This window comes from Schistocerca serialis, chromosome 1 (assembly GCF_023864345.2).
Source record: "Schistocerca serialis cubense isolate TAMUIC-IGC-003099 chromosome 1, iqSchSeri2.2, whole genome shotgun sequence".
In the NCBI taxonomy this organism is placed as follows: Eukaryota; Metazoa; Arthropoda; class Insecta; order Orthoptera; family Acrididae; genus Schistocerca; species Schistocerca serialis.
This window is the reverse complement of record NC_064638.1, coordinates 1,137,729,272-1,137,756,391: the sequence shown is the minus strand read 5'-3', so window position 1 is coordinate 1,137,756,391 and position 27,120 is coordinate 1,137,729,272. Positions and strand designations below refer to the sequence as shown.

At 38.8% G+C, this 27,120-nt stretch overlaps 1 protein-coding gene across 1 annotated transcript in view; it reads right to left on the bottom strand.

Annotated features, from left to right (window-relative positions):
* LOC126455903 (golgin subfamily A member 6-like protein 22) overlaps window positions 1-27,120 on the bottom strand; it is a 285,498-nt gene that overhangs the window by 174,962 nt on the left and 83,416 nt on the right. Inside the window, exons 7-8 of the mRNA XM_050091664.1 lie at window positions 22,230-22,468; window positions 22,017-22,136 (exon numbers count right to left, since the gene is read on the bottom strand). Coding sequence (XP_049947621.1) covers window positions 22,017-22,136; window positions 22,230-22,468 — 359 coding nt within the window. The remainder of the gene's footprint in view (window positions 1-22,016; window positions 22,137-22,229; window positions 22,469-27,120) is intronic.

Genomic DNA, 27,120 nt, shown 5'->3' with positions numbered 1-27,120 from the left:
CACGATTTAATTCAACTACATTCCATTATTCTCGTTTTACTTTTGTTGATGTTCATCTTATATCCTCCATTCAAGACCCTGTCCATTCCGTTCAGCTGCTCTTCCAGGTCCTTTGCTGTTTCTGATAGAATTACAATGTCATCAGCGAACCTCATAGTTTTTATTTCTTCTCCATGGATTTTAATACCTACTCCAAATTTTTATTTTGTTTCCTTTACTGCTGGCTCAATATACAGATTGAATAACATCAGGGAGAGGCTACAACCCTGTCTCACTCCCTTCCCAACCACTGCTTCCCTTTCATGCCCCTCGACTCATATAACTGCCATCTGGTTTCTGTAAAAATTGTAAATAGCCTTTTGCTCCCTCTATTTTACCCCTGCCACCTTCAGAATTTGAAAGAGAGTATTCCAGTCAACATTGTCAAAAGCTTTATCTAAGTCTACAAATGCTATAAACGTAGGTTTGCCTTTCCTTAATCTATTTTCTAAGATAAGTTGTAGGGTCTGTATTGCCTCACATGTTCCAACATTTCTACGGAATCCAAACTGATCTTCCCCAAGGTCAGCTTCTACCAGTTTTTCCATTCATCTGTAATAATAACTACGGGCATTTTAATAGAAGAAACAATCACAAAAGTAACTACTTGGGAAATGGCAGTTCGCCTCAATGAAGGTCCACAGTTTTGTGGTGAGGAAACATAACAAGCACAGGACCCTATGTTACACTTGCAATTAGACAGTAATAAAAGTGTTAATGATATGGCATCTGTATCTAAAGTTGAACAGAAGGAATATTAAGTTTCTCATTTATGTTTTGACCAAAAGTTTTGGGACACTATGTTTAATTGTGGTGATATAAGTGTGAATCACAAACCAAAATATGAGAGTAGTGAAAATTTTGGTGCAGTTTGTACTAATGATTTCTTCTCTTGAGCAGAAAACAGTATTGTTGATGCATGTAAATCAGGTGTGGCTGTATTGGATCTGAACTAGGTGGTTATTTTTGATGCAGATGCAAAGAGAGCTGTGAAGTAACTGAGGTTAGTAAGTCTGACACTTGTGGCTTATTGCAAATGAATTTAGGTGAGGTAAGTGACTTTGGTGGAGATGAGACTTGTATTGTCAGTGATGTTGTTCAAGTAATTTTTGAGGAATATGATGATGATGAGTATAAGATATTTGTGGAGTTTAAGAAAATGATGTGGACAATACAGGTAAGATAAGTGGTGTACGTGATGATGTAAGTGAGGGACATGGAATAGCAGCCCAGTCAAACCAGTTTCTCATTAATTTCATACAGAGTAATGATCCAATTGGTGAAGGTGAGGTATCTGTGGGCCTGGAGAATAAAGGTAAAAACATAGCCTGACTTGTGGTATATCTGAACAATTTAGAGACAAGTATAGTAAGAATTTTGTGGAAATGCCCAATATAGGTGTAAAGATAAGAGGAACTACAGGTAAGCAAAGCAAATTGGTAAAATCTCAGGTACTTTCAACTTTCAGTATAGAAGACAAGACTTCTGAACATTGATGCTTAGTGATCCCTAGTCTGGAAGAAAATATAGTTCTTGGTATGGATTGGATAGTGAAAGTTGAGGCTTGTTTTGGATGGAGTGCTAAAGAATTGTTTATTTTGGAACCTAAAAGTAATACTTATGTGAAAACTAATTTCTGTATTTTAAACTGCGGGAAAAGTTGTAACTATTTGCAGAATATTGTGAACCAAGGTGAGTACCAGACATTTTAGGTCAAAATAAATTTTGATGCGACTGAGGATCATGATTTTGAAAATGTAGTAGATTCCAAAGTGAGGGAAGCTAAACTCTTAATGACCAGCAAAAGGAACAACTTAGGAATCTGTAATTGGAATTTATAAATGTTTTCAGTGAAAAACCAAGGAAAGTGCAAGGCTATCAGTGCACGCTTTACCTTAAAAATCACCTAACTTTCTTTCTCAAGCCATATACTTTGTAGAATTAATTACAAGGGGAATCTAGTGAAATCCAGAGGTCAAGTCCAAACTAATCATGGCAGTTAAAAGAAGGAAAGATGTGGAGACGAAATTCAGAAAATGGAATTGTTAGGAGTAACTGAGAGAAGTAGGAGTGCATACAATAATGCTTTGGTGGAGTGAGACTTGTTTTGGGCTCTATACATCTTAACAAGTTTCTTAGCGGAGAGAACGACCATCCTGAGAACGTGGACAAGCTGTTATACAACTCTGATTATGTAAAATTCATGATTAGTTTGGACTTGACCTCTGGATTTCACTAGATTCCACTTGTAATTAATTCTACAAAGTATACTGCATTTTGTATGGAGGTAAGTGTTTTCAATACTGTGTGGTGCAATTTGGGCTAAATGTATCTGTAGCTGAATTCATAAGAGCTCCGGATTCTGTCTTGGGAAGTGAAGAGAGATCAAAATTAATTGTGTGTATCGATGACATTTTGCTCACAGACAAAACTTGGAAACAACATTTGGATCTGTTAAGAGATATGTTTTCAAAATTGGAATCAGAAGGTATGACTTTGAAAATTAGTAAGAGCAAATTTGGTCTGGAAGAAGTTAAATTTTTTGGACATGTTATATCTCAGAAAGGAACTACACCTGACAAAGGGAAACTTGATGCTATTGCTAATTTTCCGGCTCCTCACAACAAAAAAACATCTTAAATCATTTTTTGGGTTAACTAGATTCTACAGAAAATTTTGTAGCAGCTAAGCTTTGAATGCTTCATGATTGTGTGAACTTTTGAAGAACACTGTTTGTGATTGGAAACAGGAATCTCAGGATGCTTTCGATGAGATCACAGGACAGTTGTGTCAAAGTCAGATATTGTTCAGACTGGATTTCTCTCTTCCTTCTTGATTATAACAGACAGTAGTGACATTGGTTTGGGTGCTCATTTATTTCAGGAGGCTGAAGTTGAAGGTATTATTGAACATAGTTGCATTTCCTACTAGAGTATTGCAGAAGCACGAAAAGACATACACTGGGAAGAACTTTTGGCTGTACATTCGGCATTCAACAAATTTAAAAATGTTTTACTAGGTCACAAAGTCATCATCCATACTGATCACAGAGCATTATGCTATCTCCAGGAGTGTGCCACAACAGAATTACTCCTTGGGACTTGTTTTTACAGCAGTTCAATTATGGAATCAGATACATTAAGGGCATAGACAATATAGTTGCTGGTGCTTTATCTAGGCTACCTTTAGGGAGTGACTCATCTAACTACTTTGAAGCAGAAAAGAAAGAGTTTAAAATTATGTAATTGAAAGGTGTGAAAGAGGAAAAAAAGATCTTGAAAATTTGCAAAGACATCTGCAGGTATCAAAATCATGATCAGAATTGGAAATTGGTTAAGAACATGTTGGATAAGAAAGGAGGAGAAAATACTGAACGATATTATAAGGTACACAAGGGTATTTTATTCAGATCTAAGGCTGACTCAGATGTTTGGAAACTACGTTGGCCAGAGCAATGTATTGATGCTTTAATTACTTACACATGTGAGAGTTTTGATCATTGTGGATCAACCAAAAGATTCAGGAAAACACCTATTTTTATAACATAGTGAGGAACATCAAGAAGAAGAATGACAGCTGTGACAGATGTCAAAGAGTGAAGGTAAGTAACCAAACAAGTAGAGGCCAAATGCAAAACACACTGCCTAATAATAACCTAGATCTCATGTCTGTGGACGTTTATAGACCTTTGCCTAAGTCTACGAATAGCTTTTGTTATGCTTTTGTGGTGGTTGATGTATTTTCGAAGTTCATAAAGCTGTTTCTTCTTAAGAAAGCTATCAATAAGCAATTCATCTCTGAGTTTGAAAATACAAATTTTTATCAGGTGGGTATTCCTAAAAAATAATTTATCTGGCAATGGTTCCCAGTTGACATCACAAGCTTGGAAAGACTTTGTTGATCAAGCAAAAATAAGGCTTATTCTAACCTCTGTGTATCATTTGTGTCAAGTAATCCTGCAGAAAGATATATGTGAGGGATTGGAAGACTGTTTAGAATATATTGTAGCAAAAATCATATCAATTGGATAGATTATGTCAGTGATATTGAGGATATTATGAACAGGTTACAATATTCTTCAACAGGTTTTCACAATCTGAAATCATGTTTAATCACAGACCAGCTAACTATATTTCTGAGAATGTTGAGTTTCCACCATGTAAAATTCTGTCACCGTGAGAGAGAAGAGTGTGTCAGGGGGATGATGAAAAAGCAGGGGGATAGGAGAAAACAGACATGATGGTAAAGGAAGATTTTGTATGTTTGAGGTAGTAGATCTTGAGTTCATGAAAGCCAAAGAGAAATCTAAAGTGTTGACATCTGAGATAAAGAAATTCTTCGATATTTACATAGGACCATTCAAACTTCATGAAAATCTGCATCCTAATGCATACAGACTAGTGTACCCTAACTCTAAGAAGTTGTTTGGATAACAAAATATCGCTGAACTGCAAGCTTATAGACATGATCCTTAAGTATCTATTTTTTTTCTTTCTCCTTTGTCAGGAATGTAGTATGTAAGATGATGTGATTTCTAAAGTTCTGTCTTGTCTATTGTCTCAGTTTAAGTCTGTGCCACACTTTATTTGTAGGTTCATACAACTATATAATTCTGTTATGTAACAGATTTGTGCTTTTGATTTTGATACATATACACCATGTGACTAAATGGGTAGATCCTTTCACAATTTTGAAATGCGACAATGTCATTAAATATCTAGTGATAGATTCCTGATTTTAGAATGCTATTAGTGTGCATCGGTTTGTTGCAGGATTCTCGAACATATTCTCAGTTCGAATATAATGAATTTCCTTGAGTCAGAGAAGTTGCTGTCCACGCATCAGGACGGCTTTAGAAAGCATTGCTCCCGCGAAATGCAACTCGCCCTTTTTTCACATGATATCTTGCAAACCATGGATGAAGGGTATCAGACGGATGCCATATTCCTTGACTTACGGAAAGTGTTTGACTCGGACCCCACTGCAGACTCCTAACTAAGGTACGAGCATATGGGACTGGTTCCCAAGTATGTGAGTGGCTCGAAGACTTCTTAAATAATAGAACCCAGTACATTGTCCTCGATGGTGAGTGTTCATCGGAGGTGAGGGTATCATCTGGAGTGTCCCAGGGAAGTGTGGTAGGTCCGCTGTTGTTTTCTATCTACATAAATGATCTTTTGGATAGGGTGTATAGCAATGTGTGGCTGTCTGCTGATGATGCTGTGGTGTATGGGAAGGTGTCGTCGTTGAGTGACTGTAGGAGGATACAAGATGACTTGGACAGGGTTTGTGATTGGTATAAAGAATGGCAGCTAACTCTAAATATAGATAAATGTAAATTAATGCAGATGAATAGGAAAAAGAATCCCGTAATGTTTGAATACTCCATTAGTAGTGTAGCGCTTGACACAGTCACGTTGATTAAATATTTGGGTGTAACATTGCAGAGTGATATGAAGTGAGACAACCATGTAATAGTAGTTGTGGGGAAGGCGGATACCGTATTTACTCGAATCTAAGCCGCACATTTTTTCCGGTTTTTGTAATCCAAAAAACAGCCTGCGGCTTAGAATCGAGTGCAAAGTAAGCAGAAGTTATGAAATATGTTGGTAGGTGCCGCCAAAACTAACTTCTGCCGTCGAATATATGTAGCGCTACACAGGCATGCTTTGCAGGCACAAAGATAAAGACTGGCGCCAAAATCTCTGCGTCAGTAAATAAATTTTAAAAAAAGGTGGAAGACAAGTTTTTTTTCTCCACCCCAAATTTCGACCACTGCATTTTCATACATTATCAAACGAAGTAAATACAAATTCCGTATTGTTCATCTTCGAATGAAGCAGCTTTTCAATGTACTACGAAAATCCAACTGGCAGGACTGTTTGCGATTTTTGTCAATATTGCCAATTCTACGTTCTGAATTTTTTCCTACCTGTAAGAAGAGATGGTTGCTAATTGGAACTTTTATGAATTGTGAATCACATGCAGTATTCTCTTCAGCGTAAGAATAATACGAATATAAAGATTTTGCCATGTATTCGTGTTTGCTGCTATCTCATTTAAATCCTGTTTGCCTAATAAACTACGAAACTAGAGTGAGACAACAGCAGACGCGGGAGTATACACATATCATGTCATGTTTATATCCGTATTATTCTTTTCCTAATAGTGATACAGTCAGAAATGAATCAGGGCAATTGACTAGATTTTTACATCTAAGATGACTCTAATTTCTGTGCAGAAAGTAATGTACTAAACAGGCATCTGCAAAGATTTTTGCTAAACTCTCGTTCAGATCATCTTCAATCATATGCAGTTTATTATTTGGTTCTTGTTGATCATTATCAAAGAAAGCAGCAGTGTAAATAACAACAAATAGCAGTCTCTTGACATTGTTTTGCAACTGAGACAATTCCTCCCTTTTTTTTTTTTTTTATTGCAAGCAGCGGTAGCGCGCACAAAAGCAAACCATGCCGCGAGCGATGACAGGCCGTAAACACTCAGATTGCGACAAACAATGCATGACACAGTACAGTAATGCATTTTCAGATAAAGTGACGTAAACACCTATAACAAAGAGAACGACACTTATCAGATCAAAGATAAATAAGCAATCAATTCAAACCAGACGAAGCACGTGAAAAACGAAGGGTACCCGTATAAATTCGGACGGAGCGCCTGACGCATAGCAATGGCTACCTGGTAAAGCTTAACTGCTAAGCTTACAGCTCGAACCAAACTACTGTAGCTGTATCGTCATTCATTTGAGCTAAATTGTGTCTCATATTACAATGGACCAACTTTGTTTCGATTTGGAGGTGCGGCCTAAAACTTTTCTCTCCCCTTGAATTTCGAGTCTCAAATTTCAGGTGCGGCTTAGATTCGGGAAATTTTTTTTTTCCTTTATTTCGAGTCTCCTTTTTCAGGTGTGGCTTAGATTTGAGTAAATACGGTAGTCGTCTTGGGTTCATTGGTAGAATTTTGGGAAGATTTGTAAAGGAGACCACTTATAAAACACTAATACGACCTATTCTTGACTATTGCTCGAGCGTTTGGGATCCCTACCAGGTCGGATTAAGGGAGGATATAGAAGCAATTCAGAGGCGGGCTGCTAGATTTGTTACTGGTAGGTTTGATCATCATGCGAGTGCTACGGAAATGCTTCAGAGACTCAGGTGGGAGTCTCTAACGGAAAGGAGGTGTTCTTTTCATGAATCGCTACTGAGGAAATTTAAAGAACCAGCATTTGAGGCTGATTGCAGTATAATTTTACTGTCGCCAGCTTACATTTTGCAGAAAGACCACAAAGATAAGATAAGAGAGATTAGGGCTCATATAGAGGCATATAGGCAGTCATTTTTCCCTCGTTCTGTTTGGGAGTGGAACAGGGAGAGAAGATGCTAGTTGTATACGAGGTACCCTTCGCCACGCACCATATGGTGGATTGCAGAGTATGTATGTAGATGTAGATGTAGATTATTATTATACTTGTGTACTCTGCAGAAAGTGATTTAATTAAACTGTCAGGAACTCTTTTGGGTAAAGTCATGGGTGTTGTGGTAAACTGAGAGAGGACTCATTTTTTTCATGTGTACTGTAAATATTAGGAATAGTATCTAGAAATTTCATATGTGCAAACCAAACACATGTATGTTAAACACAGAATTCTTATATCAGCACGTTGTGGACTATGGACCATACCTCATTTTGTAGGCATTTGTTGTATGCTGTGTCAGTGCAGTCCAACTTGTCTTGCTTGTGTACATAATTACTTTTTATCTGCTAATTGCCAAGTCAATGTTACTTTGAGATATCTTTAGTATATATGTATATATTACCTTCCTAGTTCGTTTTTTCATTGCATTTAGTTCTGTTTATTAATGTATCATATGTGTGACCAGTTTTTAATCCGTTTTAATGTAAACCCTGAGTACTTATTTTTTCTCAATATAGATGGGATAAAAATATGCCATGTGATGTGAGGGAGATATTGGATAGCATACTTAGTACATAAAACAATGTTTCAGGATTCGATGTGAATGCTACACAGGACAGTACCCATCCATTGTAGAGTGTGATGAGATAACTAGGGAAGGAACTGAAAGATGTGGGTGGATCCGCTCCCACACTCCTGTATGGCTGCATACTTGTTGGTCCAGTCAACTTTCAAGATATCAGAGGTGCTGGGTAATATACTCAAGCATCTGTTAACTACATCAGTCCTGTGATTGAAATGTGTAAATTATTAGCCAAGAAATTATCCTGTATGCAACATTCTTGTATTTATATAAATTTCAAGGAACTATTTGTTTAGAAAACAAGTCACTGCTATGGACATTGTTATTCCACATAAATGTATGTTTTTTCTTGTAGGGGAATAACTTCCCAATACATTATATAACTATAAATCTTGTTTGACTTGGGTATAATGCTGTGGAAGGTTGATGTTCTATGAATGATGATTTGCTATGTTCAACACACAAATGTGAAAACTTTAAAAGTTCAGGAGCATATCCTATGAACCATGTAGTAAATAATTATCATATTCTGATAAAATTAGGCACTGTTAGATTAGTAGTCACACATTTCAATGATTTTTCTTATCTCAACACTCAGTATGTATTTTTTATCAGTTGTAAATGAATCTTCTAGGTTTTTATGTACATAGGTTAGTTTGTATGAACCATTAGCAAATGGTGTGAAAGACATTTACATTTGTGTGTTTAGACTGTATAACAAGATGTACAAATTTCTGGTTTCACACACTGATTTTAATTTTCATACGACTCGATTATGTCATCATTCCAGGCTATTAATGACTCTGATTACCTGTATTTATTCTGAGTACTGTGTTATTGTATCTCACTGGAACTCGAATTGTGTGCAAACTCATGCTTAACTCTGTTTTGGGCACCCATAGTCATCACAACTGTGTATGTGTACTCAAGGAGAGTGTGCAACTCTTGAGGCTAGATGCTTCCTCTAATTATCCTTTACATATGAATGAACTTATTGATATATGATTTGAACTTTATTCATTTTATTGTGTCAAAACATTTCTGCTGGTGTGTACCTAATGTGGTTTGGATTCGTAGGTCGGTCCCCACATTGTAAGCATAGGCCCTAATATTTTTTCATTATTTTCTCTTTTCATGAGTCAACATACCCTTACATACTCTGGTTTATGTGGCTGATTGATTTTGTGCCATACTCCTAACTGTGACTGAGTATATTCTTCTGGTCAATACGCGTCTTCATGGGTTTTTTCAAGTCGGCTCACTTGCCGTACACTTACGCTCTTAATTTTTTTTTCTCTTTTGATGATTTTGAATGCGTGACTTCATCGATGTGTACTTGCAATTTGTAATTTTCGTACTTTACATTGCCTCTGCCCTTATTTCTTTAGTTTTGACTCTGTATCATTTGTCTTGGGACAGATTGTTCCACTGATCTGAAAATTTGAATACATTTTCTGTAATGTGTTAAAGTTTGGTTTTGTGATCACTGTAATTATTTTCTGTAACACATTAATCTAAACCTATAGTGCAGTAAAATTGTACTTGCTCCTTAAGTTGTTGATTTGAAGCAGTGTTTATGGCATAACTTCGTTCAAGGAGACCTATAAATTGGTGTAATCAATATTCTTGTAGTTAATATGGTATGCATCAGATACTTATATACATCTGAATTCTACTTTATGATGGTTAATACACTTACACTTGTTGTATTTACTGCGTTTGTAGGAACAATGTTTCACCTTTGTACATTTTTCTGTAATATTTTATTATTCATTTCTTCATAACATTAACAGACCCTCACATTTCATTCATTGCAATGCTGAAAGAGACTTAAAGATTACACTGGATTAGACCATTCTGCGTGAAGCTAGCTATCTTAGAGCAACTTCATGTGAATTTTGAATGCCACCTTATGTTAATTTTTGCATTTCACTACTCAGGTTTCAAACTTATTTGGATGGTAGACAAATTGTAAGCAAGAGGAACTCTGTTTGCTGTAATCAGAAATTTGTCAGATGCAATTTATTTCCTTCTATACCTTTTGCAAGATTTTTGTAAGCCAACCTATACTTATGTTCATAGGCAAGTGATGATCACACAGCCCAAAACTTTCTTGTAATTCTGGAATTTCACTCTGACAATCTGTATTCTACCTTTTGGCATCATTTCGTACACTGTTTGGCAAACCTTATAGTAGGTCACAAAACATTGTAAACACATTGTTTCCATATTATGTGAGGGGGATGTTGCAACAGGATACCCTCCTCTAGTATTACTTTGCCTCAACAGTAATTGTTGAAACCAATATTATTTTTCGAATTTTGGACAGTTAATATTATCTCAGTTCCTTTTCTGAAAATTTTCATATAATTTTATACCCTGTATGTTGTATTTCAAGCTAAAATTTGTGAGAAGGAATTACTTAATAAAATATTTTAGTTTTGATGTTATAATCGATAAGTATTAGTTATGAATGTACAGTTAAAATTATTCTTTTTGAGAAACGTTTTAAATTATGAATTATTAGCACACTTAAAATTGCCATTATTAATTACGCAATCCTGTACTGTTTACTACATTTATTTCTGGATTCATTTGTGAAATAATAATTGAAACTAATAATGTAACGAAAATTACTAGGAATTCATTTGTTAAGAAAAACTGTAAACCCTTTGGAATATTGTTATTGCCGCAGAGTGAGGGAGTCGTAAGCTTGCCTGTGATGTGATCGGACACATTTTTGTATAATGGGTGCGAACAATGTAATTTCAGCTTTGCTAATTTTAAAAATCAAAATACTGTATGATATCCTAAAATATGAGAAAATCAATGGAAAATATATTTACAATATAAATTCTCCAACAACAATCTTCCAATTTATTTAGCTCAAACCAACCATGAGGACCAGATCTTAGATTTTCAGCTTCAAGAATCAGACCTCTAGACAAGAAGAACTGGAGCCTTCTCAACACGACAAGCTAAGTACACTTGAAAGTTTATTGTAATCTTCTCTCCTCTCAGAATCTCCATAAAAGACTTCGCTTATTAATTACTTGGACTGGGCACTGCTTAATGTGGACAATAGATGGAAGAAGGAAGGAGGGGTGGGGCAGGGGGAGATTACAAGGTGCAACACATGCACATATCTGCCTCCGCAGTAAACGTAGCAATGCCCAGCTGATGAATGCACAGCTGCACAGTGGTACCACACCAGTCACATGGTGCCATAGCACTGTAGACTCATCGACTGCAGGTATATTCCTACGCTGTCAGGGCTTTATACGCGCAGGCGGCACATCGCTCCAGCAGTCTCATCTTGGACTTGACTAGTGCTGATACCTCGATGCTACACCATTCAGTTCACCCACATCTGGACTTTGACTCCTCCAACTGAACTATTCAGGGATTTCTACGACTACGCACCACAGGCTCTAGACTCATTCAAGAAATTTGGTGATCGCCATCCCAGTGGCAGCATTAGCCTGCCATTGAAATGTTGTATTATTCTGTTTTCTGTCTTCACTCATTGAGTACTCACATCTTCTGTTATTTATTGTTCCACCATTCATGGATACAACAGAAGGCACATGGAAAGAAGGGTTACATAACATTAACACTCCTTCACCAGCAGCTTGAACCACTGTGTTGTTATTGGTTGTCCATGTATCCATCCAAGAAACAATGTCATATGAACCAATGCTAAAATATGGGGTGCCTAAGGGTCTGCGATTGGGCATCTATTATGAGGGTGGTTTGAAAAGTTCTCCGAACAGAATAGAAAAAAAGTACTTACATCACTGAAACTTTTTTTATTTTTCAGTGTAGTCTCCTTTTAGATTAATGAACTTGGTACAACAACGTTCCAGTGTGTTGATTCCATCTCGAAAATGAGTTTCCTCCAGGCCTGCAAAATAGTTGTCAACTCCGGCTATCAATTCTTTGTCTGAAGTGAATCTTTGTCCACCAAGAAAAATTTTCAGCTTTTGGAATAGATGGACGTCTTATGGGGCCTATCAAGTGAATAAGGTGGGTGTGGCAACAATTCATATCTTAATTTGTGTAATTTTGCCATGGCGACAGCGCATGTGTGCAGGCACACATTGTCTTGATGTATGATGACTTTCTTCCTTACTAAACATGGCATTTTTTCACGTATATTTTGTTGCAATTTGTCCAGGAGCTTAGCATAGTTTCCTCCAGTAACTGTTTGTCCAATGGGGAGATAATCTACAAACAGAATCCCCTTCGCATCCCAGAACACTGGTGCCATGACCTTTCCTACCGAGGGAACTGTTTTTGCTTTCTTTGGTGGCAGAGTGTCAGCATTTTTCCACTGCTTTGACTGTTGTTTTGTCTCTGGGATATAGTAGTGCACCCAAGTTTCATCTGTGATCACAAACTGGTGCACAAAATCTTGTTCGTTTCTCCTAAAACAGGCCAAACATTGTTCCGATACGTTCATTCTCATGCGTTTTTTATCCAGCGTCATGAGTTGCGCCACCCATCTTGCAGATAGTTTTTTCATTTCTAATTCTTCAGTTGAAATGTGATATACCCTTTCAGATGACATCTGGAAATCATGAGCAATTTCAATCAGCAATACTCCATGAGCATTCTGTGCACTTTTGCAATGATTTCTGGAAAAGTCACACATCTTGGCCGACCACTGCGCGGATCATCATCTAAGCTCTCCTGACCAAATTTAAATTCATTTGCCCACTTGACAACAATTGAATATGAAGAAGTAGAGTCCCCGAGTGTATTCTAGAAATCAGCATGAAAGTCCTTTTCTTTCACACCTTTCTTTACGAAGTACTTAATCACTGCTCAAATCTCGATTTTTTCCATTTCCGCAAATCACTATGCGGGACAACAATAGAGCAACGTCACCACCAAAGGTCTCTTCCAAGAGCATTGATGTGGCACATTTTAACAGGCAACAGTCCAATGAATATCACATGAACAACTCGTTGCGCTAGCACTGACCTCTCGTGGTGATTTCGAGAACTTTCCAAACCACCCTCGTATAATAACAATATTGTATCTCTTAAAAGTGAACCACAATTCTTTCACAGCCACATCAGTTACAGATTACAGTTGTTTAGCCACTCAGCAGACACACCAGTTCTTTAAAGGTAAGTGGTTGCCTTTTCCTTCCATCCAGAAATTTCCATTATTATAATAAGTTGTCTCTGAAATTCTTATGTTGCAGATGCAAGAGTTTCTGTACTTACAGCATTCCAAAGTTTTTCAAGCCATGGCTGCAGTTGGAACAACTGTTCTACAAGGTGTCATGGCGGACAACATTAATTTACTTTGAGACATGAAAAATCATCAAAAAATTGTATCCAGCCACTTGTTTTTGGTGACCCAACAACTATAACACAAGACTTTTCTATTACTTGATACACTTAAATTTGTTAAGCGAGTGACAGTAATCTTAGCACATGTGTAGAATAGTAATTAATTAGGACAATGTAAAGTCTATGTTCACATTATTTTGAAAGTTCATTTAATCTACAATCTAATCAACATCTCTGTTCCTATGTCATATATGATAATTAATAACTTGTGTAGTCCTATCTGCATAATCCAAAAACTTTTCGGATTTAAAAGTATTAACAGGTTATATTTTTCTGTTCAACTGATCAGCACAGAAAGCAAAAGTAAAGCACTGGTCCCTTTTTCTCCCATTTGCTGATATTAATTTTTCTTGAATGAAAGTACAGGTTCTGATTAATAATTTTCAGTAATTTTAAATAAGGCTGCCTAATTGACGCATCAGAACCCATACTGCTTGCTTCCATCTTGAATTTTAAATACAATGAAAAAATTAAATACTGAGTCATAGTAATTTAGAAGCAATAAAGTAAAATTAGCTCCTTCAGAGTTTGATGATTGTAAATTCACAGTTTCATTATTTATTACAGTGTTGACCATAATGTAAGTGAGTTAAAAGCAGCTGTCATCTTGTTCCCGCAAGGAATGACTGTTTGACTGGCGGATATAATCACACTATCGATGTAGGAAGTGGTAAACACAGAGAAAAGTATTTATGTCTGATATACAATCAGACCCTTACATCAGCAGTTACGTTGTGTTTTAACAGTCAATACTTTTTTACAATAGTTCAATTTAGCAATATTATGATAAGGAAAGTTGCTACTTACCATACAGTGGAGATGCTGAGTCACAGCTAGGCACAACAAAAAGACTGTCACAAATAAATAAAGCTTTTGGCCATTAAGGCCTTCTTCAGCAATAGATGCAGACACACACAACAAACACACACACACACACACACACACACACACACACACACACACACACACGTGCACGCAAACGCAACTCATACACACGACCACAGTCTCAGGCAACTGAAACCACACTGCAAGCAGCAGCACCAGTGCATGATGGAAGTGGCGACTGGGTGGGGATAAAGAGGAGGCTGGGGCGGGGAGGGGGGGATAGTATGGTGGGGGTGGAGGACAGAGTAGTGCTGCAAGTTAGACGGAGGGCAGGGGAAATGTGGGGAGGGGGGAAGTAGCGGAAAAAGAGAAAATTGAAAAGATTGAGTGTGATGGTGCAATGATGTCTGTGTAGTGCTGGAATGGGAACAGGGAAGGGGCTGGATGGGTGAGGACAGTGACTAATGAAGGTTGAGGCCAGGAGGGTTATGGGAAAGTACGATGAATTGCAAGGAGAGTTGCCACCTGCATAGTTAAGAAATGCTGGTGTTGGTGGGAAGGATCCATATGGCACACCAGCTGTGAAGCAGTCATTGAAATGAAGGATGTCACATTTGGCAGTGTGTTCAGCAACAGGGTTGTCCACTTGTTTCTTGGCCACAGTTTGTCAGTGGCCATTCATGAGGACATACAACTTGTTGGTTGTCATGCCCACATAGAATGCTGCACAGTGGTTGCAGTGTAGCTTCTTGATCACATGACTGGTTTCACAGGAAGCCCCGCCTTTGATGGTTTAGGTGATGTTCGTGACTGGACTGAAGTGGTCGTGGGAGGATGTATGGGACAGGTCTTGCATCTAGGTCTATTACAGGCATATGAGCAATTAGGTAAGGGGTTGGGAGGAGGCATTGTGTAAGGATGGACGAGCATATTGTTTAGGTTCGGTGGACAGCAGAATACACTGTGGAAGAGGTGGAAAGGATAGCAGACGGGAGATTTCTCCTTTCAGGGCACAATGAAAGGTAGTCAGAACACTGGCAGAAAATGTAATTCAGTTGCTCCAATCCTGTTTGGTACTGAGTTATGAGAGGAATGCTCCTTTGTGGCCAGACGGTGGGACTTATGGAGGTGGTGGGAGAGTGGAAAGATAATGTAGCCATCTTTGAGGTACAGGTCAACATCTAGGAAGGTGGCTTGCTGGGTTGAGTAGGACCAGGTAAAAGAAATGGGGGAGAAGTTGTTGAGGTTCTGGAGGAATGTGGATAGGGTGTCCTCGCCATTGATTCATATCACAAAGATGTCACGATGAATCTGAACCAGGTGAGGGGTTTAGGATTCTGCATTTTTAGGAAGGATTCCTCAAGATTAGGGGCGGGCAAACGTTGGCCGTGGCTCATGAGCACACAGCGCTGCACGTGTGCTGCTCGCGTGCAGTCGTGAAACGGGACAGTGACGACAGCCGGCAGGTTGCGGCAGTGTAGTACCGGGCTAAGCTGCGGACGTTGAAACGAAGCGACCACTACATAATGAACTTTATATTTCAAGAACCGGAAAATGCAGAGTGAATCAACGAAACGGAGAAGTGGAGATTTGCTATCTTTTAAAAAGGAATGGGAGAATCATTTTTTCTTTGTGCAAAAATGTGAAAATTTGAAATGTATAATATGTGACAGTATTCTCGCTGGTCAGCGGAAGTTTAATATTGAACGCCATTATAATAAATTCCAATATGTTCCCGTACTTAGTGCAATAAAAGAGGAATTTCTCAAGTGATTTGAGGATATATCATACTTATCCCAAGGTTTTGAACAGTTCTCGAGACAATTTGCTGTTTCTGTAGATGATATTCATCCCAGTTTGCAAATGGAATTAATAGATCTGCACTGTAGATTCTACAGCATAATTCCCATCTGAGAGACAACTTCCTTTTGGCAAGACGTTTAATAGATTTTTATCACGACTTTCACAGCAAGAGTTTCCTCGTCTCCATCGTGAAGCTGCGAAGATAATGTCAATGTTAAGAGCAAACATCAGTAATGAAAATTTACGTAACTGTTTGCGTTTGTCTGTATGTAGAAATTTTGTTCCAGACATTAAACGTATTGTAAACTCCACCTGTGATAATTAAATAAAACATATCATAGGTAATAGGTACTCTTTCAAACCACAATTTCTTTCAAGCAGCTGGCCGCGGTGGCCGTGCGGTTCTAGGCACTGCAGTCCGGAACAGCGTGACTGCTACAGTCACAGGTTCGAATCCTGCCTAGGGCATAGATGTGTGTGATGTCCTTCGGTTAGTTAGGTTTAAGTAGTTCTAAGTTCTAGTGGACTGATGACCTCAGATATTAAGTCCCATAGTGCTCAGATCCATTTGAACCATTTCTTTCAAGCACTCCTACTAACCTTATTCCTAATTTCAATAAAGCAGGCCAGGAAACAAAACGCATTACAGAGGAAGAAGCGGAGAGATGGTATGGTGAGGAGTGGAGAGAAGCGGGTGGCCAGCTTGCCCCTGTGTGCATGCAGAACACCTGTTAACTGCACACATGCAAGTGCATCGCACACGTGCAGGATTCCTGCCCGCCCCTGCTCTAGATGGTCCATGAATAGGTTGGCATAGGGTGGTGCCATGTGGGTACCCATAGCCATACCCTGGATTTGTTTTTAGGTAATGCCTTCAAAGGAGAAGTAATTGTGGGTGAGGATATAGTTGGTCATGGTGACTAGGGAGGAAGTAGCTGGTTTGGAATCCATCGGGCACAGAGAGGTAGTGTTCAACAGTGGTAAGGCTATGGGTATTAGGAATGTTAGTGTAAATAATGATGAGCAGGGCAATGTGTGGTAAAGGGGCAGGAACTGTGGAGAGTTGGTGGAGAAAATGGTTGGTATCTTTAATGTAGGACGGTAGGTTCAGGTAATTGGTTGCAGGTGTTAACCTAGAAGAGCAGAGGTTCTCTCAGTGGGGGCATAGTAACCAGATACAATGCGGTGTCCTGGTTGGTTAATATTATGGATTTTAGGAAGCATGTAGAAGTTAGGAGTGCGGGAAGTGGTAGGGGCAAGTAGAGAAATGAACTCTGGGGAGAAGTTCTGGGATGGGCCAAAGAATTTGAGTAGCGACTGCAGATCCTGCTGGATTTCTGGAATGGAGTCACTGGGCAAGGTTTGAGGGTGGAAGTATCCGACAGCTGTTGGAGTCCTTCTGCCAGGTAATCCTTGTGGCCACAAAGGAGCATTCCCTTCATAACTCAGTACCACCCAGGACTGGAGCAACTGAATTACATTCTTTGCCAGGTTTTCAACTACCCTTTGCCATGCCCTGAAATGAGAAATGTCGTGACCACTATCCTTGCCACCCCTCCCACAGCGCTATTCTGCCTTCCACCAAATCTACACAATATACTCACATCCATCCTTACACAACCCGTGCTCCCAACCCCTTACCTCATGGCTCATATCCCTGTAATAGACCTAGATGCAAGACCTGTCCCATACATCCTCCCACCACTGCCTCTCCAGTCTGGTCACAAACATCACCTATCCCATCAAAGGCAGGGCTACCTGTGAAACATGTGATCAACAAGCTAAGCTGCAACCACTGTGCTGCATTCTATGTGGGCGTGACAACCAACAAGCTGTCTGTCTGAATGAATGGCCACTGACAAACTGTGGCAAAGAAACAAGTGGACAACCCTGTTGCTGAACACACTGCCAAACATGACATTCTTCATTTCAATGACTGCTTCACAGCCTATGCCATATGGATCCTTCCCACCATCACCAGCTTTTCTGAACTACACAGGTGGTAACTTTCCCCGCAATACATCCTACTTTCCATAACCCTCTTAGCCTCAAACTTCATTAATCACTGTCCATTATTTGACAGTCTATTTGTTGTGCCTACCAGTGACCCAGCATCTCCACTGTATGGTGAGCAGCAACTTTCCTTTTCATAACGTAGTCACATTCCATCCTGGTTTTTCCAATGTTTGATAGTTCAATTTAGGACATACAACAGTTTAAATTTCATAAAATTTGCTACTAGTATCATGATTACCAACATAATAACATTGCTTATTCTCCAAAGAGTGGTACAACAAATGTTTCATATTTGCTAATGGCTGTTGCGAGAGCAAAAGCTACGATACATTTTGTAGCCAAGGTCGTGCACCAAGGCCACACACCCAGCTGATAAAGTGGCCATTTTCATGAATAACAGCATAAGTTACAGAACTGTGCTTTGTATAGCTCAGTGTAAAGGTTATGGCCATGCCAAACATACAAGTAGCAGTATTTTGGAAACTGTTATGTAATAATCATATGCAGTTTCAGGTTGTTTTTTTTTTTTTTTTTGTTTTGTTTTGTTTTTTATGAAAGTTCAAATTGATAACAAATGTGTAATTGTGAGACTTCAGTTGTAAGCTATCTAGTGATGTCACTGAAAATGTATAATATGTTACCTTCTGAAAGTCAGTCATTACCACTGGAAAAATCACAATGGGAATTCAGAATACACTAAGAATGCAATCTCTGTGTTCAGTTGATAAATTTATTTACACTGACACTGCTCAATGGACTTTTGAAATCGCAAGAAAATTTATTCAAAATATACAGTGCTGTTACATTTTCAGCTATAAAATTTGTCTTAATTTAAGTAGCTACCACTTTAAACTAAGTGAAGTATTAAATGCTTATATATGTTACTAACGTACTTCTATTTCATTGTATGTATATTCATAATAGTATGAATTCCTGTATTGTAAGTCTGACACTGTCTGCCCAGTAATGACTGGTGAATATTAATACATGTGTGGTAACAAATGGTAATATGAAACAATGGAAAATCCAGCATGGAATAATGTCAGTATTATGAAAAGGACAGTTGTTACTCACCATCTAGTGGAGATACTGAGTTGCAGGTAGGCACAATAAAAAGACTATCAGAAAGTAAGCTTTTGGCCAACAAGGCCTTCATCAAAAATAGACGACACACACACACACACACACACACACACGCACTTACGCAAACGTAACTCACACATGACCACAGCCTCTGGCTGCTAAGCCTGGCCTCAGCAGCTAGGACTGTGGTCATGTGCATGCGAACTGCATACACATGAGTGTATGTGTGTATGTTGTCTATTTCTGATGAAGGCCTTGTTGGTGAAAAGTTATTTTCCGACAGTCTTTTAGTTGTGCCTAAACTGTGACTCAGCATCTCCATTAGATGGTGAGTAGCGACTATACCTTTTATGTTGAGTCGCAGCATCTCCACTACATGGTGAGTAGCAATTTTCCTTCTCATAATATTGTTACATTCCATCCTGGATTTTCCATTGTTTCATTTAAGAAATATGAATTACGAATGGATGAATGAATGTCGCTGCTGCTTACTTGTTCTTCATCACACAGACATGCCATACTATGTTTTTAAAATACCTCATCTGTGTGAGGCAAAGTTGTCACTATGTACTGCCTTATCCAAACTACAAGGACTGGTTACCATTTTAACTACGTCTGTTGGAAATTGCTAAGTCAACAGGCCAGTTTCATAAAAATGATGATACGAGTTTCACTACACACTCAAAGAACTTGATGAAAACGCAAAGTATTTGTTCGCTCTGCATCAGGAATTATCTTCTGTAGTTATCATCTGAAGATGGTTATTGATGAACTGAACAAATTCAGTAGCTTCTCATAGTGGGACACTACACTTTAGAATGCACTTTTCTGAAAGCGACATCACAAAAATCAGTAAGACACCCAGACTCATGAAGCCTTTCAGGCATGTGAGACACAGAACTACTTGTTTCGAGCTGATGGAGAGATCCAAATATTGCAAAAGATGCCATGGACCCAATTTGTGTAAACGGCATTGTACATGCGAGTAGCAATTTCACATATCTGTAGGATGTTTCCTTGTGGCTTGGATTTCAGTTTACTTGGTTGTGTCTAGGATTATACCAGGGGTATGCAAAATAATGTGAACAGTGGTAGTAATGGGATGGTTGTCTGACGGTCAACAACACAGGTAAGGCACATGTCCCACTGGATTGTGTATGTTCAGTATGGACAAGGCATCAGTGCAGGTTGTTTACGAGTAGTGCACACTTCGTATTTGCATTCATATGAGGTCGACGTACAATGAAAGACCTAACTGAGTTCCAAAGAATGCAGATTGTAGGGGCCCAATTAGCTGGAGCATCAGTAACCAAGACAGCAAGCTTATTGAATGTTTCAAGAGCAAAGCTAACAGCCACGGCTGCCTACACAACACATGGACAGACGTCATGATGTAAACATAATAATGGGTGCAAATAAAAACTAAATGACAGAGATCATCATATGCTAACACAAATTGTATCAAAACAATACAAAACTATGGCGGCTGAAGTGACTTCAGTGCTCAATAGCCATCTTCGAGACTCCATATCTATCGACACTGAATCAGCGTTTTCATTATTTCCAAGACTGGGCTGGATTTATGTCTGGAGAACGCCAAAAGAAGTCTGCAATACTGACTGCTTGATTTCAACAGTTAAGAATGGAGGTGGAAGTATGATGGTGTGGGCAGCCATATCATGGTATTCTGCTGGTCCCATCATTACTCTCAAAGGCCGTGTACAGCCAACGATTATGTGAACATTTTAGGTGATCAGGTGCACCCCATGTTGCAAATGTTGTTTCTCAACAATGAAGCCATATTTCGGGACAATAATGCACCCATTCACACAGCCAGAACAGTACAATCGTGGTATGAGGAGCATGCAACTGAACTGCAGCATCTTCCCTGTATAGCACAGTCCCCAGACTTGAACATTATCGAATCCTTGTGGGCAGTACTGTAGCAAAGACTCAGTAGCAGATTTCTGCCTCTTGCATCACTACAGGAGTTAAAAAGAGGATCTGATTGAAGAGTGGCATAACATTCCATTAGAGACTATACAACCATTATCTGTCAGTATTCCAAGAAGAAACACAGCCGTATTACAGGCAAACAGGGGTCCAAACACTTCTTAATAAACCATTCCCAAGTGAGTACAGGTGTTCACATTATTTTACCTCTCCCCTGTATCTAGCCTGTGATCATTCTTCTGAGGTGATACTCAACTGCCACAATCACATACAGCTTCCACTACACAAATAGGGGCATGTTTAGCTAGCAATCATAATGAACTGGGCTGAATTTTAGATTAATTGCACAAAAACACACTTATAGTATCACATATTAAGAGATTATTCTGTGGAATACATCCATCCTTAATTATTCAAGGATGTATGATTTTACTTTGGTTTTGAAATTAATTTCATTATCTCTTTAGATGACAGTGTAATTAGTGAAAATTTTGGCTGTCAGAATAATCAACTGCTTCAAATGCCACATATATAGAACATTAAAATTCTTCCAATTTACATCACTGTAGGATACCTCTCTCAGGTTTTCAAATCTCGTCTAGTGCAGTCCCAACAATCAGTCTTTCCTTCTCATCCCATCCGGCAAGCCTCCCCTGACCTGGGGTTCTGGGTGACTTTTCTAAACTTTACCCCTTTCCCTAAACCTCTCCAATCCTTTTCCTTCAACCCTCTTCCTTCCCCTTCCATTCTTCTGCCAGAAGTAGTAGCCACTGGCTTCTAAAGCTAGTAAAAGTTATATTCTTTTGTGTGTATGTTCCCCTGCTGCCACTTGGTCAGTAGATGTTTTTATCCATCCATTTACATTATATTATGAAATTTTTAATTACATATGTAATGTAAATATTTCTGAACTTACTTTTCATCTTGCTCTGCACTTAACATGACAGTCAACTCATTAATTTTAGAATTCAATTTGCTTATTGTATCCTCCTGTTTTCGCTCTTTCTGGTTCATAACTCTCTTTAAATCTTCCACCCTACAGTAAATAAACACAGTCATCAGTATTTAAAGCAATAGGAGAAACTTGACCATACCACTCACCAAATCCTGTTATAAATTAAAATGCTACCTTTGTTCCAAAGCTTCTTTTTGCTTCTCAAGTGCCTGTTTACTTTCCTTTAACATTTTTGTTGTCTCAGACACGTCATTTAATCGCATAGCATGAGCACGGTCTCTAGATCGAATCTGACTTTCAAACTTTCTCATCTGAGAATGGAAGCCCTGAATTCTGTTCTCCTGTGATGAAACTTTCGACTCTACATCTTTTATTTTCTGGCGAGCATTATTCAACAGAGTATCTGTTTCAACCTGTAAGAAAAATTTAACATCAATTTAAATAACATAATAAAGCAAACGATGTGTAAATGTCATGAGCATTGAAATCATAAAGAAATATATAGAATCAGGCTTTACAAATATCTGTTATTTTAAGGAGAATAAGAAAAATTATGGAAAACACAACCGTGAATTGGGAGAGCATTCATAGTCACAGATAGATAACATGCAATCTGTGTAACACCTGGCAACTACTCATAAATCTACATCCACACTCCGCAATATACTGTGAAATGAATGGCAGATAGTACTAGTATAGTACTAGTACTAGTATAGTCTCTCTTCCACTCCCATTCACATATGGAGCACAGAGACAATGACTGCTCAAATTCATTTGCATGCAAAATTGCAACATCAAAACCATCTTTCAACCACCAATAAGGACATAAGATATTGTTTGCATTATAAAGGACCCAGTGAAACTTCATACATATGAATGAAGCTGCCAATGCATTGAGCAAACACAAAACTTTACCTTGAAACACTGTATGGAACACATTAGTACTGTACATTTGGGACACAGCCAAATCAGCAATGGTTCAGCACAGCCTAAATGTAGAACACACCAGGTGGTTGTAATTAAACTTTCCCTATTTAACATGTTATAGCATGGAAACTAATTACCATATGAGTACCAAACTTGGTAGCATTAATGTCCAGAGTATGAGACGCATGATTTCCATGTGTCACAGTGCCACCGTCCTGTTCCAACTATGAACACCAGGTGCATGATCAGTCACTGTGATTCATAGTCTCACACACCTGACCATTTGCAGTGCACTTGTTGACGTGTCAACACGGGGTTGGAGCAGGACATTATTGGTGAAGCTCTATTATCAAAACAACAGTAATGCTGCAGCTGCACTTTAAGAATATCGCCAGCTGAAAGTATTACGGAAGGGTCCTTTATCTCCGCCTGCTGTGCAGAGAATGATGAAGAAGTTTGAATCAACTGGAGAACTGGGCAGGTGTGAAATGGAACCACTTTCCCATTTCTATACTTCCCATTACTACGTGCAGATCTTAATTATGCATGATTAATTTTAATTGTTATTCAAATAAGTTTTATATTGTGTGCAGATCTTAATTACCCATTTTCTGGTGATATAATTATTGATACTAATTTTAGTTGTTAATTCATTAATCTTCCATTTCCATGTTAATGTTTTGTCAATTGCTTGTTCTTTGGAGGAGAGGGGTTTTGGAGGGAAGTTTTCAATGGCAGTTGAATGCACATGGCTGGTGTTGATGGAACAATTGGGCAGTGAAAATGATTTGTATTTTTTGTGAATAAACAACAATGACTCAGAAATTCTACAGATTATTATTGCAACATACACATATAGGAAGACCAGCTGCAATAACACCTAGGATTCTCTTTCCTAGTGGAGCAACCTATGTTTCAAGTATTTTGCCAGCAACAGAGAACTGACTCTGCAAATACGAGTCTTTTAGTTTTTCCAGATGTTTATCTGGTGATGAAGGAAACAAAGAAATATTTGCCTAATTCTGTAAGTGCGGACTTTACTATTTGGTGTAATCCTTAACGTGTGAAGACCCTCTCATCACATCGACAGTAACTGGGATAGTAATTGAAATGCTTCCGAAGGTAGCGGGAACATTTCAGGTGGTTGATGAAATCACTGTTACTTTGGAAGAGAACACTGTGCACAATTGCTGACCATCAGGCAGTGCACTTGCTGTGTCATGACAGTTGAACATCCCTTGGTCCAACATCTAGAAGGTGCTTCGAACCTTTCTCAAATGGTATCCAAACAAGATACATATCGTACAGCAGCTTGCACCACAGGAGGCACAACCATGTGTTGACTTCGCTCTCTACTTTCTCTCAAGGATTGAAGTTGACGAGGGTTGGCTCTGGATCATCTTATGGACAGACGAAGCTCAATTTTCTCTAACGAGTGAGGTGAATTCACAGAAATGCCGAATGTGGGGATCTTCACCTCCAGTCACTGTGCATGTAGTTCCTCCGTACGGTGAACGTGTCACTGTATGGCGTGGCTTCACGGCTACATTCATCATTGGCCCATTCTCATTTGAACAGGTTGGCACTCCAGGACCAAAACCGTGCAGTGTGACTAGCCAGCATTACTACAATATGCTTTGCCAGCATATCATACCACACTACAGGAGAGAGACACATTGAACTCAACAGTTTTCATGCAAGATTGGGAGAGAGACCCATTGAACTCAAAAGTTTTCATGCAAGATGGGTCCCCCCTGCACATTGCTCATGAGGTTCACCTGCTTCTCCAAAATATGTTTGGAAATCATCGAATTATCAGCTGATTGTTTCCCAATGTTTCATCGCCATGATCACCTGATCTCCCTCCCTGTGATCTCTGGTTGTGGGGCAACCTGAAGAACAAGGTTTACCAGGGGAACATTCACACATGTGCTGAGATGAAGCACAGCATATCAAGAGAGGTAGCCAGCAGACCTATAGACATGGCTCATTCTGCTGTGCAGGATGTAATCTTGCACTTTCAGACTCTTGACACTGATGGGCACCATATTGAGCCCCTTTTTGAAGCAGTAATGGCACCAGTATGCAATGATATGACATACTATAGCAGCACAATAAAAGTGTTTCAGTTGAATTGATTCTGCATTATTTCTCTTCCCAATGTCCTTGATATTAATATGCTACCAAATTCAGTCCTCGTACAGTAGTTAGTTTTCATGTTATAAGGAAAGTTTAATTATAACCACTCGGTGTGTTGACTTTGAGAACACCAATTTGCTGTGACAAATCAAAGGATATCAGAAAAAATGCCATAAAGGAATCTGTAGAAATAAGGATCCTGTAGAAATAAGGATCCTGTAGAAATAAGGATCCATGAGTACCCTGTCAATAGGGATAAAGATTTTCAGCTAAGTGTGTGGTAATTTGGCATGAGTGGCTATGCTGATAGTGCAACTAACAATGGACAGCACACAAGGCTGATCATGAGTGCTCTCAGATATTCGAACACAGCTTCCAGTCAAAACCCAATTCACACACCCCTCTTCCTGCCTGGCAGCCACACAAGACTGGAGCATCCACAGCCAAATGAAGGGAGCGGCCACCCGCAGTACTTCAATATGGGGAATCTGCACTGTCTTGACAGTTCACCAGAAGATAGTATTAGGTGCCGTTCACACTGGGAAGATGCAATATGTGATAAGACACATTGCAAAGAAGGTCACAAAATGCAACACTTATCAGTATGACACTCAAGCTCCCACTGGATCAATACAATAGTAATGTGACTTATGATACAACAAGCAACAAGACACCATGAGTCACAGTTCAAATCATGAGCTCTACTGAAGAGTGCTTTATTGTGGCTCACCAGGATTTATATCTCAAACAACTGAAAAGGGAAAGAAACTACTGGGTGCACCTGTACCACGCTATAAATTTCAAACATAGTTCAGCTGTAGTTTCTCGTAAGATCTCTCAACATGAAAAATTTTATGAATTCACAAAATGTGTCCAAACACTTTTTAGAGCAAGTAGTATCAGTATTAGGAAATGAGACGCTTAAAGTAGTAAATGAGTTTTGCTATTTGGGGAGCAAAATAACTGATGATGGTCGAAGTAGAGAGGATATAAAATGTAGACTGGCAATGGCAAGGAAAGTGTTTCTGAAGAAGAGAAATTTGTTAACATCGAGTATAGATTTAAGTGTCTTTGATATGTGGTGCTACAGAAGAATGCTGAAGATCAGATGGGTAGATCACATAACTAATGAAGAGGTATTGAATAGAATTGGGGAGAAGAGGAGTTTGTGGCACAACTTGACAAGAAGAAGGGACAGGTTGGTAGGACATGTTCTGAGGCATCAGGGGATCACAAATTTAGCATTGGAGGGCAGTGTGGAGGGTAAAAATCGTAGAGGGAGACCAAGAGATGAATACACTAAGCAGATTAGGAAGGATGTAGGTTGCAGTAAGTACTGGGAGATGAAGAAGCTTGCACAGGATAGAGTAGCATGGAGAGCTGCATCAGACCAGTCTCAGGACTGAAGATCACAACAAAAACAACAGTATCAGCTACTCTGACAAAGCAGGGCACAAGGTTTTGAGTTGCTATTTCTGCTGCTGAGAAGCAACTCATTACAATATGATAAGTTGGAAAAATGTGTGAATGACATCAAAAATGCCACTATGAAAAGTTTATTTTGTAAGACTGTCTTGCATGGTATTTTAATTCAGTGTGGTACATAACATAAATACGGATTACAAATTAATAAACCTATGATGGTATTTCTACAACTGTTCAGTTGCGCATAGTAGTATGCGATTCAGGTTGAAGAGTATTCAGGAGAAATGTTTCCAGATTTAAAGTGAGATCAGTCACCATCAGTGGTGTAGCAGTGGGTGGTAAACTCTATGTAGGGGCAAAGATGTGTTTGAAGAAATGGAAGAAGCCCATGATGATAAAAGAAATCCCAATTTACCCTCTTCAGCTTCATCCAGCTGCCTATTCAGATGTAACAAGAATTAAGCTTTCTGGTATCTTTTATGCCTGCCTTACAGTTTCCTGAAATCAGTGTGCATACACTTCCAAAATGTACAGTCAGCAACCAACAGCTGATGACTCCTGGTGTCTTTCCATT